This window comes from Camelus bactrianus, chromosome 13 (assembly GCF_048773025.1).
Source record: "Camelus bactrianus isolate YW-2024 breed Bactrian camel chromosome 13, ASM4877302v1, whole genome shotgun sequence".
Taxonomy (NCBI): Eukaryota; Metazoa; Chordata; class Mammalia; order Artiodactyla; family Camelidae; genus Camelus; species Camelus bactrianus.
This window is the reverse complement of record NC_133551.1, coordinates 56,146,991-56,162,097: the sequence shown is the minus strand read 5'-3', so window position 1 is coordinate 56,162,097 and position 15,107 is coordinate 56,146,991. Positions and strand designations below refer to the sequence as shown.

Sequence of the window (15,107 nt, the reverse complement as noted above, 5' to 3'; positions counted from 1 at the left end):
TTGTCCCACACACCCAGCACCTTTGATAGATGGGTGCCCAAGGCACCCAGCTCTGAAGGCCAGTGGGGCTTGCATTCCTGAGTTTCACAGGACTACAGCAAACAAGCCGGTTTTAAATGGATGCAGTAGAGACCCCTGTGGCTATATACCTGGGCTCATACTGACGGAGCAGGTAAAACTCCCGCCTCCCAGTTTCCCCCTGGAAGGGTTTGACTACATACTTTTCCAGCTGCTGCCTGAGGGTCTGCTAATCAGCCTGCATCTAGGTGCTGACTGTGGTCCTCCCCTGTGGGACACTGCTGGGTCTTGGTACACCCTCAACTGCTGGAGCCACTAAGAACAAAGACGGCAGCTTAGACAATAACAAAGGCTTGAGAGGCACCAGGAGCTTGGGCTGGGCTGATGAATGAGGGTCATCTTCCACACGAGACCAGTCTGTCAAGATTGGGAGAGCTGCCTGTTTTATCTAACGAGCAGAAACACACACAGAGAATCAAGGAAAATGAATCAACCAGGGAAAATGTTCCAAACCAAAGAACAAGATAAATCTCCAGAAACTCATCATAATAGAGAGTTCAAAATAACCCAATAGAGAGTTCAAAATAATGGTCATAAAGGTGCTTGCTGAGGTCAGGAGAGCAATGCACAAAGCAAGAATTTCAGCAAAGAGATAGAAAATACTTTAAAAGTACTAAATAGAGATCATTGAACTGAAGATGTGATAACTGACACAGGAAATTCAGCTGAGGGGTTAAACAGCAGGAATGTGAACTGGTATAGCCACCATGGAAAACAGTGTGGAGACTCCTCAAGACATTAAAAATAGATCTACCATGTGATCCAGCCAACCCACTTATATATATCTAAAGGAAATAAAATCACTATCTTGAAGAGATACCTGTTCTCCCATGTTCATGGCGGCATTATTGACAATCGCCAAATTATGAAAACAAACTTAAGTGTTCATTGATGGATGAACGGATAAAGAAAATGTGGTGTATACATACCATGGAATATTATTCAGTCTTAGAAGGAACTCGTGCTATTTATGACAACATGGATGAACTTGGAGGGCATTATGCTAATAAGCCAGACAGAGAAAGACAAATATTGTATGTTACCACCTATATGTGGAATCTAAAAAGAATAAAGGTCAAACTCATAAAAACAGAGAGTAGAATGGTAGTTGCCAGGGGCTGAGTGGGAAGAGGGGAGAATGGGGAGAGGCTGGTGAAAGGATACAAACTTTCAGTTACAAGACACACATGTGTAACCAGGTAACCATAGCAGGTAATACTGCATTGAAATTTGCTAAGAGAGTAGAACTTGTGTGTTCTCACCAAAACAAACCAAACAAACAAAAAAAGAGATAAATATGCTAGGTGATGGATGTGTTAACTTCATGGTGGGAATCCTTTCTCAATGTATATCAAATTATCATCTTGTATACTTTAAATATATTTCTATTTTTTTTTTGGCAATTATACTTCAATAAAGCTGGGAGAAAAGAAAGCAACAGGATAAAAAACGGAATCTTACAACTCAACAATAAGAAGACAAATAGCCCAATTTTAAAAAATGGGCAAAGGATCTGAGAAGACTTTTCTCCAAGGAAGATACAGCAATAGCCAACAAACAAATGAAAAGATGCTCAACATCGTTAGCCATTAGGGAAGTACAAATGAAAGCCACAATGTAATATTGCTTTACACCTACTTGGGATGGCTGTCCTCAAAAAGATAAACAATAACAAGTATTGGCAAGGACGTAGTAAAATTAGAGCCCTGGTGCCTTGCTGGTGGGAATGTAAATTTAAAGTCACTTTGCAAAACAGTCTGACAGTTCCTTACACTGTTAAACATTGAGCTATTCTGTTCCTAGATAGACACCCAAGAGAACTGAAAACATATGTCCATACAAAAATATAGACATTTATATATTTTAGCATTACTCATAATGGCCCCAAGGCAGAAACAACCCAAATGTTCATCAGCAGATAAATGGGTAAACAAAATGTGGCATATCCATTGATAGAATATTATTCAGGCATAAAAAAGAATGAAGTAATGACACCTGCTACTTCATGGATGAACCTCAAAAAAATAATGCTCAGTGAAATAATCCAGACATGAGAGGACAAATATTGTATGAATCTACTAACATGAGGTACATAGAATTGGCAGTTCATAGCTATAGGAAGTACAACAGAGGTTATCAGGGGCTGGAGGGGAAGGGGAGTGGGGAGCTATTGTTTAATGCGATGATGGAAAAGGTCTGAAAATGGATGGTGGTGATGGTTGTACTTAATGCCATTGAACTGTACGCTTGAAATGGAAAATATTATGTTTTGAATATTTTACCACAATAAAAACTTAAATCAACGTACTCTAAAAAAGAGACCTTTATCACTACCCTATGTGGAACAAAAATATTACTTTCCATAAATAAAAGAAATTGACAACAACTCATACAATGAAAATATATTTAAATTTCAGCTCTGATCAAGGCTGTGAGCCTGAAGCCTTCTCTCTCTGGGGGGCAGGACAGCAAAGTACTTAAGAATGTGGATTCTGAAGTTACACCTGCAGAGTTTGAATCTTAGCTCTTTCCTTTTATCAGTTGGTGACCTTGGGCATGTTACTTAACCACTCTGTGCCTCAGTTTCCTCATATGTTAAGTGGGGATATGAGTAACACTGCCTCAAAGGTGATTGTGAGGATTAAATGAGTTAGTACACACAAAGTACTTAGAACAATGCCTGGAATATTGTGAGATCACCACCTGTAAGAGAGAGTTGAGCACCATCCCAGCACCAGACTGATCCTTTATCTTTGCTGCATTCTTCACTTAAGACTGGACTCAGATCACCTTCTCCAGGAAGCCTTCCCTGATTCTTCCCTGTCCCTCTTAGGCTGAACTAGTGCCCTTCCTCCTCATCCCCCCTCCAAGTATTCAGTGTATCCCTATGTTCCTGAAGGTACTGTTCTGTCTGATAATGTGTGTGTCTTCTGCAGCTGAACGTGAGTTCCTTTAGGGCAGGGTTTGTATCTTCCACCTCCCCATCCCACATGCCCAGCACAGGCATGCACAGTGGGAATGCTCAATAGAGACAAATGAATGAAGACGAGGAGGAGGGAGGTCTGGGACATCTTGGTTATCCTGAGGGATCTGTGAGTGGGTGCTGTTTTATCAAGGGTACGATATGTGTAATGTGTTACTCCAGTTTGGTGGAACAAAGAGCTTTTCTCAGCCTGATGATTAAATATAATCCTGGGGGGATGTTTAAGCTCAGGCATAAAGCAGCCAAATAAAACTGGGGGTGGCTTCACCATGTGCCTCTTTAGACTGCTCTGGTTTCATCTCTAGACTCTACTTTCTGATTCAGAAAATCAGAAGCAGGATCCAGCTTCTGGAATTCACCTTTCTTTCTTCTCCTTTGCCCCCTTTCACTCAGGCTCAGCTGTCACCCTTGGCCTCGGGCCCCAGAGAGGTTGAGCGAGGGGCGCACTCACCCAGGCAGATGGGTGGTTTCCCTGTCCAGCTGCCGTCTGCTTTGCAGGTGCGGTGCTCGGAGCCACCCTTGAGGGAGAAGCCTTCCTGGCAGGAATAGATGAGTGTGTAGCCCATGGATGGCAAGTCCAGGGCCCCGACATTGGCATGGGTTGGCGTCTCCGGCTGCCTGCAGTGGTGGGCTGGATGAGAGGAAAAACATTGTTGGGCGTGGGATTAGGGTCTTCAGGAGGTCCCTCCCCTGCTCCCCTGTTCCTCGATGGAACTTCCCCTTCCTTTCCCTTATGGGCCCCTTTCCTGTCCAGCATCCCCTCCCTAACTCCCACTCCACCCCAGCCTTGATGTCTATACCAGTGGCCCAGATGGAGATCATGCAGACACTGGCTCAGCCAACCCTATGGGAACTTAAGCCTGCAGCACTTTTCCTGAGGGGAGGGGAGTCATTGTAGTCAAAAGCCTGAAATCTTTCATCCTGAGGGCTGGCATTGTACTTGCTAGTATTTGCTGCCATGGGAAAGTTCTTTCTTTCTCTTTGCTAAGGCATAGGAATTGCCTTCAAATATCAGAAAGGCTTTCTTGTGGAAATGTCTTCTGTGGGTCCCCAAGGAGTAAGGATGACAAAAAGACCAATATTGGTCTCAATGAGAAGTTGTGAGCTTTCAAGCACATCCTGGATGCCCAGCAGGAGTAGATTATGAGTTGCCAAGAGGAGTTTTCTGGGATGCAGGCCAAGTCATCACTCACGGACACAGTCGGGTGGGGTTCCGCTCCAGGTCAGGTTGGGGAGGCAGGTCCTGGTGGTGGAGCCCTGAAGCAGGTACCCTTTCTGACAACGGAAGAGCACTGTGCTTCCAACCTGTGGCCAGGGCGGAAGTTCCCACAGTCACCTTCCACCCAGCCACGTTTCATACCCATGACTTGACTGCTTACTTTCTCATGACCCTACTCCTCCCCACCCTTCTGTTTCTCTGCCTGGTTAAATCTTACTTGTCCCTTGAGGCCACTTATATTATGCCTCTTCCCCAAGGCCTCACCCAAGTCCCTGGGCCAGATCAGTGCTCTGGTGGAATATATCAGACTCCGCTGCGGTGGACTGCATGCCCGACTCAGAATCAGAAGACCCTGAGTTTGAGTTTTGGCGTCCACGTTTACTCACTGAATGACAGGCTGCAGGAAACCCTCCACACCTGAGCCTGCCTGTGTAGAGCTGGGATGACCAGCTCTGCCATGATGACACTGGAATGTTGTGATACTCAAATGTAATGGTGGATTTGAGAGCATTTAATAAAATGGGAAGAACTGTGCAAAAGAGAATGTTACTGTATGTATCTCTTCCTTCTATGAATGTACACATTCTTTTAGGAGATGTTCCCTATAGAATCTGGAGCTGTGCTATTTACAATAGCCAAGACATGGAAGTAAATGTCCATTGACAGATGACTGTATAAAGAAAATGTGAGATACACACACAATGAAATACTACTCAGCCATAAAAAAGAATGAAATAATGCCGCCTGCAGCAATATGGATGGACCTAGAGATAACATACTAAGTAAGTTAGACAAAGACAAATATCATATGATATCACTTATATGCAGAATCTAAAAAAAAGACACAAACAAACTTATTTACAAAACAGAAACAGGCTTACAGACATAGAAGACAAATCAATGGTTACCAAAGGGGAAGCAGGGGAGAGAGGGATAAATTAGTTTGAGATTTGCAGATACACACCACTATTTTTAAAATAGATAAACAACAAGGCCCTACTGTATAGCACAGGGAACTATATTCAATATCTTGTAATAAACCATAATGGAAAAGAATCTGAAAAAGAATGTATATGTTTCTGTGTGTTTGTGTAACTGAATCACTATGCTGTACACCAGAGACTAACACAACATTGTATTGTAAATCAACTACACTTCAATAAAAAAATCTGGAGCTGTCCTTTGTAAATATCTCTTGAGCAGAATTGCCACTCTCCCTCCACCTCTCCCTCCGCTCAGTTGCTTCCCCACTCTTACCCTCCACTGGCCTCACTGTCCGACTCAACACCCCTGCAACCACCAGCTCCACCTCTCCATCTCTGATCTATGCAGCACGATGCTGCCAGATCAGCTTCTTAAGCTGACTCAGATCACACTATTTCCCAGCTCAAGACACTCAGGTGTCTCTATTATCTCTGGGAGTAAATTCAAATGCAAAGTGAAACTGAATTTCTGCTCCCTTCCTCCATGCCGACCAGTCTTTCTGCTGTGTTTCATCACCTCATTCAGCAAATGACACCTGTATCCACCCGAGTGTGCAAATCAAAAACCTCAAGTCATCCTTTTTTGTGTGTGTGTATACACGTATATATATTTTTTATTGAAGTAGTCAGTTTACAATGTGTCAGTTTCTGGTGTACAGCATAATACTTCAGTCATACATGAACATACATGTATTCGTTTTCATATTCTTTTTCAGGTCATCCTTGATTCCGTCTTTTCCATCCAATCCATCAACGCATCCTCTTGGTTCTACCTACAAAACACATCCTGACCCCTTCACTTCTCTCCATGTCACCCTCTTATGGCTCCATCCTACCCTCATCTCTCTCTCAAGCTGCTGCAAGTGTCCTATTTGTCTAAGTGTTTCCATTCTGAACCCTTGACTATTCATTCTCTCCCCAGGGTCCTGAGCAATAGTTCAAATGATAGATCAGATTGAGTCCCCTTCAAATGGTTTCCCATGACACTGAAAAATAAAATCCAAAATGCTTATCATGGTCTCAAGGCCCTACATGACCCAGTCCATGCTGTTCTCTTTTCAAAATTTATTATGTGATATTTTCATGCATAGAAAAGAATATATGGAACACATATAGACATGAATCATCCTAATAAAATGGACACCCTACGCTGAGCCCACTACCCATCTCAAGTGCTAGAACGTTCCCGTCAGGGCTGTAGCTATCTGTGTGATCCTTTCCTGCCCCCTTAGGGATAACCACTATCTTGAATTTTGTGTTTTCCATTTCCTTGCTTAGTTAAAAAATAAATCTATCACATACGTATACATAGATCTCCAAACAAGGTAAGTTTTTCTTGGTTTTACTCTTTATAGAAATAGTACCATATCACCTTCATCATTCAGTATTATGTTTCTAAGATTCATCAATGCTGTGTCGAGCTAGAGTCCCTTCATTATCACCGCTGTGTGATGGACCATCGTGTGACCACATCACGAGTTTTCTCATTTCTTGGTAACATGCACAAGAGTGTCTCGGGGGTTGGCTGGTTTCTGTGAGCAGAACTTCTGGGTCAAAAGACGTGCGGACATTTAACTTCACAAGACGGAGCCCAGTTGTCTCCAAACCCAGCCCAGCTCTCTAGCATCACGTCCTTCTCCTCTCCTGCTACACTCCGGACCTGCTGGCTGGCTGCTTTCTGGTCCTGCGCCCTGCAGCTTCCCTGCCTGAGTGCTCCCCTGTCCCCCAGCTCTGCACAGAGCTGGCCCCTTCTCATCTTGGGCTCCAAAGTTCAAGTTCAGGAGGCCTCTTCTCTCACTCCCTAAAGAGCAGCCCACCTGGTCACAGCCCTTTATATCATCCCATGTGAATGCTTATCACTCTCAGAGGTGGGCTTGTTTATTATCACTAGCCAAGGAGCTCCCTTAGAGCAGACACTGGCCTGTCCTGTTCCCACTGAATTCCTAGCACCTAGGATAGTTGGTGGCAGTGAATATTTGCTGATTATGGATTGAGTGAATAAATCCCATTCCTTGGCCAGATCCCAACCTGCCATTTCCAGGCTAGTCCCTGATAGTCCCCTGGGCACATCCTGGGCTCCAGGGAATTGCCCTGCCTTGAACACAGCCACACTTTCCTGCTTCCATCTGTTCAGAGCGTCCCATGCGGGCTATCTGAACTCATTCCTTCTCCGGAAGCTCATTCTGAGACGTGTCCGGGAGCCTGTATCCTACTGGGATGGGGCCTGTCTCCCATGTGGTATGTGCTGGCTCCTGCCGCCCTGCCCGAGCCCCCGGTGCCTTGGGAATGGAAGGTTCATCTGTCTGTCTCACTCATTTCTGTATTTCCACCAATGCCCTGCCCCGACGACACGGGGTTGCTGGGAAGCATCTGTGGAGCTACATGTGAGTCTGTCCTTCCCCTTCTGCTACTCGGGTTGGAGTGAACACCTTCCTGTTTCTGAGTGGGGCTCCCCGGCAGTGTGGCTTGAAGAGACAGGCTGCGTTCACTCTTCAACTTCTAAGGTCTTGTCCCTCCTAGTACTGTCCTGAGGAAGGTCCCAGGGCCCTCTGAGACTGACAGGAAGGGACAGGAAACACAAAGGCCCCCTCCTGGTTGGTCTCATTACCTGGTAGCCCTGGGAATTGTTCTGTATCCCAAACTGCGGCATGCCGGGGTCTGCACACGTGGTCAGCGTCGGGTCTGGATTGCAAAACAAAGGAACAGAGCATGGTCACAGACACTCTCGTTACCTCTGCTCACTCCGAGAAACAGACGCAGGAAAGAGAACGGAGCCACGTCCTGCCTTCCCTGCCTTTTGGTATCTCCACCCGAGTCATCCCCCACGACTGGACTATATGATTCCCGGCAGCACATCAGCTCTGGCCAGTTCACATCCTGTTCTAAGTAGCTCAGAAGAGGGCTTGCCCCCTTTGCAGATGAGACCACTGAAGACAGGGAAGGAAAGTCATCACCGCAGGCCCCGAAGAAGGATGCCCACCAGCTGGGACACTCTGCTCCAGGTCACCTCTCACCTATGCAGCTGGGCTGGGTGCCACTCCACGTCCCATCTGACTGGCAAAACCTCCGCGGAGAGCCCACCAGCACCAAGGGTGGCTGGCAGGAGAAGGAGACAGACGACCTGTAGGAGAAGCCTCGGTCCTCTCTCCTCCCACGGGGTGGGACCCCGGGATCTCCGCAGAACACAGCTGGGAAGACGAGGGAGAAAGGCAGGTCCGAGTGACTTCTGGGAACGCAGTCTGCCTGCCCCGCACTCACCCGCCACCCAACCCCGCCTCTGGTCTTTGTACTGCTTTCCTCCTTGTTCTACTGGACTTAGGAAGGGGCGGCCCTGGGCAATGGATGACTTCTGCTTCAGTGCTACTGTGTGTTTCCTCTCCTTCCCGTGTTCAAATGCTCATTAATAACCATAACCGAGCAACGGAGCAACATGATAGGAAGTTAGAATATTGAGGAAAAAACTATCATCCTACCACCCCAAATTTTTCCCCCCATTTCTGTGCTCTTTCCCTTCCAGCCTTTGCTCTGTTGTATGGAAGTGTGCGCATGGCTCAAAACCCAGCGTCCACGCATGTCTGCCTTGCTTGGTTCGCTTGATATTCTGCAAACATTTCCCATGCTTACGCCATCTCTATCACTTATTGGTGACATAATTTTGCAGTGAGATGTTGTACCGTAATTACGGTTTATCATAGCCCTCTTATTAGGCATTTTCTATGATTATAAGGTTACATGTGGCTTTTCTTTAACTTATTTTCTCTGGGGGATTCTCTGTGAGTGAACTTGTCATCCTTAAAGGTTTGAGCGTGTGTGCAGCTCTTGACGTACTGCCGAGTGCCTTTCCAAAGAGTGTGCACTTACCCTGCAGTGATTAGTGTCTGAGTGTGTGCATTTCATTCAGATCATCAGACAGTATCATCAAAAATTGACTACAGAAGGCAATGTTCCCCAAGACATCACTTTAAGAGTGAGGAATATTCTTTACGCTATGGGATGTGTGTGTGCATGTGTGTGTGTGTACACAGAGTCATGAGGTTCACAATCAGATGCAAAATCAGATGGAATCCTGGACTTGGAAGCTGGGGAGTCTGGACAGACCAGTCAGAAGTCAGTTAAAGCCAGAGCCGCTCAGAAGTCATCACATCCAGGAAGAGGCAACTCAAAGAATAAGAGATACAAATGGATGACAAAGAAAGAATAGCTCAGTGTCACTAATCAGCAACGTGATACCAATTTAAATACTGAGATATCTTTTTAAACTCCTCAGGCTGGTAAATATTAAAGATACGGACAAAATCAGTTGGTAATGAGGGTGTGAGTCAAGCAATCTTCTCATCAACTGCTAGTGGGAGTGTGAACTGGGGCTCTCTTTCCAGAAGACAGTCTGGGAACATGTGGCACACATGCCGTCTGGCCCAGCGTCCTCCCTCCTAGGGCTTGACCACAAGGGTAAAGAAATGCTATTCTCGAGGCCATTTATTGCGGAGCTGCTTCTAACACGATTAAACTGGAGGAACCCAAATTCATCATCAGTAGAAGATTAAACCAGTTGCGGCATCTACAAGAAGGAAATGCTTTAAAGCCGCTAAAAATGATGACGTGTAGATTAGTCCGTATTGATAGAGCCAAGGGGTGATGGCCAATCAGTGAATACAAGTTGTGAACAGTATGACTCAGTATTGCTCATAGAAAACTGTATACAGATGGCTACACAGACAACACTGCACAGTGAAGGGAAAAAGCAAGACTTCCGAGTCCAGACCCGACCCGGAGACTTGCTGCCTTCCTCATGTCTCCCTGGAGGGATGCAAACCGCACATCAGACATTCCCTTACCTGTATCTACTTTTCCTGGCTCTCATCTTTGCTGAAACTTCCCAAATTGAAGCAAATTTTCAGAGGTCCCCAAATAGTGTCCTGAATATGTCGATAGTTTTCTGAAGCATCAGATAAGTGCCAAGGAGAAATAAAAAAAATGGGTCCTACTGTTTCTCCAAAGCATGGGCACTGAGAAAACCTTCCAGAGCCCGGTTACGGGGTAAGTCAAGAGTAAGTGACCTGGAACCTGCTTCTTTTGGGGACTCGGTAAGAAATGAGCCCTGGAATGTGACTTTGAGACACACTTGGCGACGCAGATAAGAAATAGCTCTTTCACCAGGAAGTCACAAGTGCCCAGAGTCTTCGGTGCAAGGGATTTCCCCTGAAGACGGGCACGTCGCTTCTCGCAATGCCCTGCCTGCCCGGCTCCCACCCCGACCTTCTGGTTCCATCCCATCCAGTTAATGATATTTCAGGTTAAGAACACCCCCTCCTCCCCGGGTATCTCTGGTTTAATTTCCTTCTGCTGTGACTCTACACAGTGACCAGGGCTAGGGCTCCATTCAGACATCTCCTTTTCTTCCTTTAAAAGCCCTTCCTTCTTTAATAGTGTCTCTGACAAAGCTCTTCCCTGATTTCGGGGAGAGGACCCTTCATTCCAGGCCTTCCAGCGGCAGAGCTCTGAGGAGGGAAGGGGGAGGTGCCCGCAGATGGGATGCCCCGGAGGCCCCGTGAGCAACACTTACGGAAACACTGAGGCAGCTCCCCGGTCCAGGATCCGTTTCCCTCGCAGGTGAGCACCGCGGGCAGGGAGAGCTGGTACCCCTCCAGACAGGCATACGTCACGCTCGAGCCCCACATGAAGTCGGACCCCACCACTTTCCCGTTGGGGATGAGCTGAGGCGGCTTGCACATGATAGCTGGGGGAGACCAGAGCAGTCTGAGTGCCGGGGCTGTCCTGGTCCCCAGTTGCCAGCACTGATGTCCCTGGCTAGCCTGGGCCTGCCGGGAGTCTGGGCTAAGTGGGAGGACTCAAGACTGACCCCTCTCACTCTGGCACCAGACAACTCCTCTCTGCACGGCCCTCTCCTTGGTGTTCAAGGCCCAGGCCTTTCCCTGGGACCATCCCTTGCTGATGTTCAGGGACTAGTCCTCACCCTGCCCACCCCCGATGTTAGGGCTCTGCCTCATCCCCACCTCCTGTCTAGTTGTTCAAGGCCCCCCGTCTCACTTTTGTACCTGCTCTGGCCCTGTGTCCCCATCTGCCGCCCCCAGACACACCTTTGCACACTGGCTTGGTGCCGTTCCACGTCCGATCCTTTGTGCAGCTCAGCACAGACACCCTATGTGACTCCATCATGTAGCCGGGGACGCACTGGTACGTCACAGTTTTGTTGTACCTGAAGTCATTGCCCAGCCGGAGGCCGTTGGCTGGAATCCCAGGGTCACCACAGTTTATGACTACGACGAGGAGATAGAGCCTGTTCACTCCCAGCACGGACCCCTCTCTCCCCAGCATCCCAACGCCATCCCCGTCACTCCCTGCACGTGTTCGGGAAGAAAAATTGTCAGATCAGGGATGTCCTGTCTCCTCACAGGTTCCTAGTTGGGCGTCCACTCTAGAGTCCCTTCAGCAAAGTCTCCTTGCAAAGTCTCTCCTCTGTCCTTCCGTCCTTGCCCACACCATCCTGACGCACCCCAGCAACCTGGGCTGTGAAGCGCATCCTGTTTATTAAAGCCACACCCCTACGAGGAAGTATCCAGAGGCTCACTTCATACATGAGGCTGGGGGCCAGGGAGAGGGAGGTTTCCAGGTTGAAGAGACTAAGGTGAGTTAATAGACCGCATAAGACACTTGGTTTGCTGAGAAGGGCATCTTACCCCTGCTCTTCTGTCCAGGAGGCCTCTGTGGGCCCAGGGGCCTAGGAGCAGGGTCTGGTGACCTATGCAATGGTCATACCGATGTTATGATGTTACAGTATCAAGTTAGGGTGGGGTTGGGGAGCTCTGGCCTCAGAACAAAAGTGAACTCGACAGGGGATTGCAGATGGGGCCTGAAATCACAGCCAGGACTTTGACAGGGAGAATGCTGTCAGATTCCCTTATCTTATCACTTCCCTCCATCCGGGCCCCACCGTGACTTGCTTTTCAAGGAAAAGGGTCTGGAGCTGCTCTGAAGTGAAGCAAGAAAGGGAGCTGTGGGGCAACCCCATGCTCAAATCCAGGCTGTGGGGAGAGGTCCAAGGGAGAGGAGGAAATAACAAAGACGGTGGATGGCGGCAGCTTTAAAGTGGAAAGGGAATCACGCTGAGCACTGGGGGGTTGCCCTAAAAGAGAAAAAGAAAAAGCCCAAGGAACTGGCCAGAGTCTGAAAAATAGCAAATATGTATATTCTCAACTTCTTGGAGCCCCAGTTGTCTCATATGTAAAGTAGAGCTAACAGGATCTGCTTCACGGGGTCGCGGTGAGAATCAAAAGATGTAATGCTTACGAAACAAAGCCCTTAGCTCCGTGGCTGTCACATAGTACATGCTCAGTAAATGGAGGCTATCTGTATGATTCTCATTCAGGGTCAAGTCCCACCAGGCCAGCCTTCCCAACCTCCCAAGGACAGCCCTCTTCTTTGCAACGAAGGGGCCCGATCGCCTTGGCCATCATTTGCCCTGGAGCCTGGGGGCCGATTCTCACCGATGCACTCCGGGTCGCTGCCTGTCCAGGTGCCGTTGACCGAGCAGTGCCGGCTGAGCAGGCCTGTGGCGTAGTAGCCTTCCCGACACTCGTAGACAACGGAGCTGGAGAAAACCAGGCCGTCGCTGAACAGGACTCGGGCATTGCTTGGAGTTCCAGGGTTCCCACAAGAGATCACTATGAAGCCGAAAGAACACATTACTCATCAGAACAAGGGCAGGTGTCACGGGGGGGACCAAGCCCTGCCCTGTGTGGAGACCATGTGCTACGTAAGGACCCTGTGGACTGAAGCGCCTCCCATGATGCTTTCCTGTCTGATCATCTCACCCCCAGAAGGCACAGAGAGACCTGTGGGAATTTTCTTCTGATTTCTAAAATATAAAGACTGTATCTGCTTTATTATCATACCTAAAATTTTAAACAATTCCTTAATATCGCCAAGTATCCAATCAGGGCTTAATTTCCCTCAATAGTCTCTCTCTCTCTCTCTCTTTCTTCTTTATAGTGGGTTTGTTTGACTCACAGTCCAAGTAAGGTCCACACATGACATTTGGTTGGCAAGTCTCTAGGACTCTCTGAATCCAGAGATGACTGGATTACCCTCTCCTGTAATTTATGTTTCAGAAATCAGGGCATTGATCCAGTAGAATTTCCCCACCTTCTGGATTTTACTAACTGAACCAATGAGGCATTGTTTGACATGTTCCTCTGTCCCCGGTAGCTCCTGTAGTCAGGTTCTGCTTTTTGGCAAAGGTACCTCACAGGTGGTTTTGTGTCTTTCCTATTGCATCACACCAGGAGGCACAGAATGTCTACCTGTTTCCCTGTTCACGGTGTTGAGGCTGATCAGTGGGTCAGGTCTGCCTGCCTAATCTGGCGTTATAAAGTTCCTATCAGTTTTCACTGAATGGTTTTAGCAGAAATTGAATATTGTTGATCAGATCAGTTCTTTCATTAGGGGATAGGAATGGCAATACTCCAATTGCATAATCCTTTCTGCTTTAGCTAGGGTTCTATCATAAAGAAATTGCCTATCCTCAAGTATTTGCTTACCCTGAAATAAAGTGCATAAAGGAAGGCTGGACAATGCTTGATTTTTTTTTTTTTAAATCAGACATCAGGACAATGAGTTGGTTCCCTAGCAAGCTTCAAAGGTGACAATCATTTGAATTCATAGATTTAAATTTATTTGCTACATTGTCCTCCATTGCCCCTCATATTTTTATTTATGCTCAAATTATTCCATCTTTGGCTAGTGGGAGCCTCTTCAAGTTGACTCCTGTGTTCCTTTGACATGACCCAGTTCTGTTTGCTAGACCCCTTGCTGGAGTGACAAGATGTTCTATGTTCGTCTTGTATATTTCCTGCCCCAGTCATGGAATCAGCCACTTCTCTAAAGAGTTCTGGTTCCTTTTAATGGAGAATACAGTCAGAAACTACAGTTTGGGCATCAAGGGCACTCATTGCTACTGAGCTGATCACTGACTCTTGACTTTCAGAGTGGGAAAATAACTTTTCAGATTGAAGGCACATTATGCATGTATACTGATACTACCAATCCACATTTAAACCTGAGTTTTCCCTTAACTTTGTGATTTTTATATGATATCTCTTTTATGTTGAAAATCTTGGTTCTTAATGACCATAAATAATTTAACTTGTTTTACCCACATACATTACGATATTATACATGTAATAGTTTTGAAATAGGAATGCCAACGTTATTGGTAACAACACAATCGCTAAAAACAGTTTAAGGTTTCATTGCAGGTCTTTGTCCTTAGGATGTACAGGCTATAGTCAAATTTCATTTTCTCAAGTCAGTTGAAGGAATGCTCTGGGTTATTAAATCATCAACTTGATGGAGTTAAGTTCATTGGTTTCCATTTTGATTTTGATATTTAGAGATGACTGGTTTCTAATCTTTCATTTAATTTTACTTTGTATGTACATTTACATGGTCCCAAAGTCAGATCTACAAAATGACTCCTATGTAATTGGTACAAAAGATAGGCCCTAATATCCATCCATTCAAAAATGTTTGTGCTGCCTACGTGCTGGACATGTGATGACCAAGCTGTGTCCCCTGCCTTTGGGGAGCCCAGTCTATCTTAAGAACCCTATAAACAGATGAGTTACAATATGATGGGATAAGTGCTACACTTGAAGGAAAAATAGCACTAATAAGGGAGCAGCTTTTTGAGGCTGGAGATAAGAATTTGAGTAAAGCCTTGAAAGATAAGTGGGAGCTTGCCGAGGGAAGCTGTGTACACAAAGAGCTGTGTACATGTTACACGCACACACACACATTCACTCATTCAACAAACATTCACTTCCAG

At 46.5% G+C, this 15,107-nt stretch overlaps 1 protein-coding gene across 1 annotated transcript in view; it reads right to left on the bottom strand.

Annotated features, from left to right (window-relative positions):
* CSMD2 (CUB and Sushi multiple domains 2) overlaps nucleotides 1-15,107 on the bottom strand; it is a 575,735-nt gene that overhangs the window by 14,121 nt on the left and 546,507 nt on the right. Inside the window, exons 58-64 of the mRNA XM_074376903.1 lie at nucleotides 12,769-12,945; nucleotides 11,362-11,541; nucleotides 10,827-11,000; nucleotides 8,278-8,451; nucleotides 7,872-7,945; nucleotides 4,255-4,366; nucleotides 3,513-3,692 (exon numbers count right to left, since the gene is read on the bottom strand). Coding sequence (XP_074233004.1) covers nucleotides 3,513-3,692; nucleotides 4,255-4,366; nucleotides 7,872-7,945; nucleotides 8,278-8,451; nucleotides 10,827-11,000; nucleotides 11,362-11,541; nucleotides 12,769-12,945 — 1,071 coding nt within the window. The remainder of the gene's footprint in view (nucleotides 1-3,512; nucleotides 3,693-4,254; nucleotides 4,367-7,871; nucleotides 7,946-8,277; nucleotides 8,452-10,826; nucleotides 11,001-11,361; nucleotides 11,542-12,768; nucleotides 12,946-15,107) is intronic.